The sequence below is a fragment of the Candoia aspera genome, chromosome 1 (genome assembly GCF_035149785.1).
Source record: "Candoia aspera isolate rCanAsp1 chromosome 1, rCanAsp1.hap2, whole genome shotgun sequence".
In the NCBI taxonomy this organism is placed as follows: Eukaryota; Metazoa; Chordata; class Lepidosauria; order Squamata; family Boidae; genus Candoia; species Candoia aspera.
The window spans coordinates 93,065,530-93,071,529 of record NC_086153.1 but is presented as its reverse complement, the minus strand read 5'-3'; the positions used below and the strand labels follow the sequence as shown (position 1 = coordinate 93,071,529).

Here is a 6,000-nt window from a genome sequence, read left to right as displayed (position 1 = left end):
CATATTGCTACGTCATTGAAGAGCTGCATTGACAGATCAGTGGCTTCTCCAGGCCAGTATTCTTGCATAATAGCCAACCAAATGCCTTTGGAAGGCCCACCCATAACCTTCCCACTATTCAGCTCCATTGGATTACCTTGAGTTCAAGGCAAACATTTTCTCAACATCGTGATTTGTATCCTTATTGCCTTTATTCTAAGATACAGTAAAAAGCTTCCATTTTCTCAAAGGAGAGTTGCTCAAGACCCTTCCTCATTTTGATTGCCCTGTGGTGCACCTTTTTTAGTTCTACAACATCCTAGACAAACCACAACAAAACAAGTGATTTAAACCATCTGGTTCTGAATACTGGTTTCCTTCAAAAATATCATGACTTAAGTTCAATACCACTTAAAATATAAAGAAAAATGTTTAGCTTAAACCACAAGTCAGATTTTTCCAGCTCCAGGAAGAAAGGGAAGCTTTCAGATAAACTTGTGCGAGTAACTCTAAACCCCAATTCAGTACCAGATTCAAATTTAACCATAGCTTCTTAAAGCCAGATCTTGCTGTTTATCCAGATTTAATGGCCTTAGGGTAGATTCTCCTAGGCAGCCCTTATAGGTTGCCATAAGCCATACAGTAATGCAGTTTGTGTGTTTGTGGCTTAGCATGAAGCAGTAGTCAGTGTTCTTCCCTATAAAGGGCTTGGCTAACAGGCCTAAAAAGGATAATTGATCAAGTACAGTTGCACAAGTGTGCTGAGCATGACTAAAATACTTTACACACTCTAAAAGAGAAGTTTGCAGAAATTTCTCATATTTGTATTATTGACTATGTTATGTTTATGGTTTTTTTTATTTTTTTCCCCATAGAAACACTATTACAGTTGACAGCTCTGTGCTTAAAATGTGCAAAATTCATTACTTTATAATGTCCACTGACCAAAAGGTCCTCTAAAATAAAATGAAAGAAAGCTAGTTTAGGGTAAGACACTAATCATATGGATGTAGCAGCAGGATTTCCTTGAGTTCTACCATCTTGTCCGTTGGGAAAGCTAGTTCTTCTGGTCTTAGTTACTCAAACATCTGCCTAGAAGAATTGTTCATGGACTTCTTTATTAGAAAGCTCTATAGTTGAGCCAATCAATTGGTCTTGCCTCTGGCCCATCCAACAAAAAGGATTCGTGGCATGCTTTCTGAAAGAGAGGAAACATTTCAGAGCGATCTTTAATATAAGTGCATTTATTCCTGAAGACAGTGATCCTCAAACTTGGTGGTACTATGACCCTCTAAAATAATTAATTAATTTGTGTGACACCCCTTCCCAGTCTCATCTTCCCTCTATTCCAAAGCAGCAGCTTCCTGGGGGATGTCACACTGGGCCCCCATTGCAAGGCTGTCTTTCTGCAAGAGATGCAACGCCCAGACTGCTTGGAGTGGATGCGCACACTCACTGCCAGGATCCAGCATCAAATCCAGAAAAAGCCACCCCTGGAAGAGGAGAGAGATGAAGACTGTGCTAGGTTGCCTTGAGCAGTGCTCAACAGCAGGCTGGGGTCTTGCAGGAGCACAAAGAAGAGGAGCCCAGCACTGGGATCCCATGCATGGCCTGGTCTGGCCAGAGTGGGAGTGTGACATGCACATACCGCACTTGCAACCCACAGTTTGAGAATCCTTGTCTTGAGACACTGGGTCGCAACTTGGTGTTGGGAGGAAAAATATACCCTTACGTGTTATCAGGCTCTCTGTCCTACCTGATTTTATTTAAGGCTTAACTTTTTTTAAAAAATGAATGGGAACTAGCATGGTGCAAAGCATCAGGAATCAGTCTCCAGCAATGCTTTTATTTCCATTAATGCTTCTGAACCCCACACAGATCCCAGAAGGATTCCTAGAAAATCAAATGATGGGTGGCTACAGCCCAGAGTTTTGCTTTCCTTCTAGTATATGGGCCATGGTGGGTATGACCAACCATTTTGTAAAAGTGCGAATAGCCTTTCAAAATTCCAGAAGTTCCCACTGGTCCAAAAATGTTGGGGATCTAATTGGGTAACAGCTGGAATTAGCTTTGCTTTTTGTCCTTTCCCATCCTATGTCAGCAGCTCAGAAGTTATTAAATGGAATGGAATATATTTCTGTTATGATAACCATCATCAACAATTATTTATCAAAATAGTACAGAGAATACTGATATATTTCTTAACAGCTTTCCTCAAGCTGGTACACTCTAGATGTTGGTACTTCAATTCCCCAAATACCTAGCCAGCACCAGGTTTGTACAGGATATTTCATGATATGTTTTGGTTAAGGTTTAAGCAGAAGATCTGAAAAACAGCATTTTTATCTATGCAAGTAAAGTAAATTTGAAAAAAACAGTATGCATATCCACATGCTTTGCATAACTAACATAACACTGTCTGCTTTCTACTCCTTTTAAACTCCTGAAGAATTTGAATTTAAGTTTTTGCAAAGGACACACTGCCATGACACTGTGCACAATAGGCAGGTGAAGATGCATCTAATTCTTGAAGTTCAATATGTAGGCTTCTTGCTTAGAGCGGGGTTATTCACACCACTGCTGTTTCATGAAGCAATTTATTTCCCCAGTTCAAATTAAAGCTATCATATTGTTCTACAGCATACTGATCCAATGTCCAGTCCAGGCTTCTGTGCACATATTCTGCAAAGACTGAAGCCACTTCTGGTGTTTCTAGTGAGCACTGGAAAGAGGCTTCTTGCAATCAGAGTGACCCAAACTATCTCAGGAGGCCAAATATCACTGCCTCTGCAGCATAACTTGTCCTGTTGAAGGAAATTAGGGATGTCTCACACAAGCCTAATTTATATAAAATATTAACACTGCAAACTTTTTAAAAAGTCAATAAAAAATACCAGCTATACTATAACATCTCTGCATCAGTGCTGCTCTTAAGACATTGCCCAGTTTCAAAAGAGGTTTTCAAATGTTTTAAAGGCCCAAACGTGGACAGAAAAGTTATGGCCACAGTGGAGAACTCCCAGTCTGGAACTTGGGGCTGTGATGGCATGCTTACATACAAGTTTTAAACCTGGTGGGCATAGCTGGCAATTCCATTCACTCTTGGTCTGACATTATTTCCCATTACTGCAAAATGTGTCATCATTAGGGCGAGGATTTCTATGACATGTCATACTTTTTCTGGAACCTTTATTTGAATTTGTAAGTAAGTTAAAACATGTTTTAGAATAATCTGGTGAGAATTGGATGCTTTTTATTTTGCTTGAAAAGTCATATTTTGACTTTTTAAAGGTGTTATATTTCTGCTTAATTTTGTAACAAATGTCATATTTTGGTCATATTTTGGTCATTGGCAACTCTCCTGATAAGCCAGCAAGTTCGAGCCAGCAAAGAAAGTGAGAATTTGCCTGTTTTTTTTCTTTTTCTTATTTGCTCCCCAACTCAGGGAGGTGTGTGTGTGAGAGAGAGAGAGGAAAAAAAAAAAAGGGAGAGAGAGAGAGGTGGGAACAAAGGCTTCTACCCTGACCAGGCCTGAAAAAAAAGTGAGAATTTGCCTGTTTTGTTTTCTTTTTCTTATTTGCTCCCCAACTCGGGTATGTGTGAGGGAGGGAGGAAAAGGGAAAAGGCTTCTCCCCTGACCAGGCCTGAAAAAAAAGGTGAGAATTTGCCTGTTTTTTCTTTTTCTTATTTTGCTCCCCAACTCAGGGCTCTCTCTCTCTCTCTCTCTCTCTGTGTGTGTGTGTGTGTGTGTAAGAGAGGGAGAACAACCTTTTTTAAAATGACTTCAGCAGGCAGAGGCTTCTCCCCTGACCAGGCCTGAAAAAAAGAGTGAGAATTTGCCTATTTTTTTTCTCTCATTTGCTCCCCAACTCAGGTGTATGTGTGTGTTTGAGGTGGTGGAGTAACGTGAGAGCTGCAATCTGATTTCAACATGCCTAAAAGTAGATGTTCAGCGAATGTGAAATTACAGTGTCTTGTTCAAGAATTTGGGGAGCAGATTTTTAGTAGCGATGGTGATATTTTGTTTTGTAAATTGTGTGAAGTTAGTCTATCAGCCCAAAAGTGTTTTAATATTCAACAACATTGTGACATCGCGAAACTCAAGAGCTGTTTAGCAAGATTTACCTTCACTGAGAACAGACGTCTCCTTTTTGAGAGAGCTGCTTCTTCAACTGCAGGTTCATCAAATACCCAGTCAGAATTTTGTAAGAATCTCTGTACAATGATGGTTACTTCAAATACTTCCGTAAGGAAATCAGGTAGTGGTAGCCTCAGGCATTTTTTGGAGAAGTACACCAGTCACCTGATTCCACATGAATCAACTGTAAGGAAAAATTACATGTCTGCCTGCTATGACGATCTGTTTGAAAAGATAAGATCTGCTGTTGACAACAATAAGTTATGGGTTTCAATAGATGAAAAAGTGATGTAAATGGAAGATAGTGTTGTTATTGGCACTCTGAAATGTGACAAGCCTGAAGTATTTCTTCTGACATGTGAAACTCTACAAAAGTAAACAATTCCACTATTGCTATGCTCTTTGATGATTCTATGAAACTACTCTGGCCGGATGGTATAAAAAGGGGAAATATCCTTCTCTTTGTAACAGATGCTGCTCCATACATGACTAAAGCAGCCAAGGGACTTAAACTTCTTTATCCAAAAATGATCCAGATCACATGTCTTGCACATGGTTTACACAGAGTGGCCGAACAGATGTGAAGCAACTATCCTGATGTAGCTAAGATCATTTTGAATGGGAAAAAAAGTGTTCATTAAAGCTCCACTTCAAGTACAAAAGTTCAAAGAAATTGCTCCTACTTTGGCTCTCCTTCCCCAACCTGTCGTGACACGTTGGGGGACTTGGCTGGATGCGGCTATGTATTACTTCACAAATTATGCTTCCTTGCAGCGGATAAAGAATTTGTTGTGAGTCTTCCTCCATCAAGATTGTGCAAGTTTCCTTTTCTGAAACCTTGGCTGGAAATTTAGCATATATAGGATCTAACTTCAGTGGATTATCAAGAGCAATCACCTGCCCTGAAACTGTAGGAATGGAACTTAGTGATGCACTGAACATTGTAAAATAAACTGAGAGTGATTTAAAGCAAAGGGGAAAGTGGCTGAAAAAATTAGTGATAAACTGCAAGGAGTACTGCAATCTAATCTGGGTTATTCAACACTTTGCAAAATAAGTAACATTCTAAATGGACTCGAAGCAAAATTTGAAGATGTGAGGTTTCAGCCTGTGTCTGACTCCGAAAACGAAACTTATCCGGAGTCAAAGGGGTAAACCAAAACCAATCAGGGAAGGTTTGAAAAAGCAGAAGCAGGAAGTGACTCAGCAGAGCGGGAGAAATGGCAAACGGGGATTGGACAAGCTCCGGTGGGGGATTTGAACTCTCCAATCAGCGTGCGAGACAGGAGACCTGAGAAGTGCGCGAATCAGAAAGCAGCCTGATTGGCTGCTGGAGAGAAAAGGCGCGGAAGGGATCGGCATAAAAGGCAGACATGTGAAGAGCAAGCTGCTGGAGACAACCGATCCTTCGAGCTCATAGCCATTGCAGAAGAGTCCTTACCTATGTCGGATGCCTTGCCTGTAGCCAAAGTGGAACCAGTGCCAGCATCTTCTACCTCCGTAGAATTGCCTTCTGCACCAGCTGCTCCAGAGGATCTTCCTCTTGCCATCCCTGCTGAGCACAGCCTGGCATCTAGCTCTGGACCTTGTCGCCGCATTCCAGCGTGATTCAGGTGTGCACTCAGCCTTGCTCCTAGCTCCCAGCCATGCCTAGGACCTCCAGTCCAGTCCAGTCCAGTCCAGTCTTGCTTCCAAGCCCCAGCCTTGCCTAGGAACTCCAGTCCAGTCGTGCTTACAGCTCTCAGTCTTGCCTAGGGTTTCCAGTCCAGTCGTGCTTCAAGCCCGCAGCCTTGCCTTGAGTCTCCAGTCCAGTTCAGCCTTGCTTCTAGTTCTCAGCCTTGCCTAGAATATCCAGTCCAGCCCAGCCTAGCCTCCGGAGCCAA

General features: G+C 41.6%; 1 protein-coding gene across 3 annotated transcripts in view; it reads right to left on the bottom strand.

Annotated features, from left to right (window-relative positions):
• Positions 1-816: 816 nt before the first annotated feature.
• The window catches only part of SLC2A12 (solute carrier family 2 member 12), a 28,146-nt gene continuing 22,962 nt past the window's right edge, over positions 817-6,000 (bottom strand). For 2 of the 3 annotated variants that reach the window (XM_063309790.1, XM_063309807.1), the window contains exon 5: positions 817-1,177. In XM_063309790.1, coding sequence (XP_063165860.1) covers positions 1,072-1,177 — 106 coding nt within the window. In that variant the 3' untranslated portion in view covers positions 817-1,071. Of the gene's footprint in view, positions 1,178-1,772; positions 2,784-6,000 lie in introns of those variants that run through there. The other variant, XM_063309799.1, reaches the window with a different exon arrangement.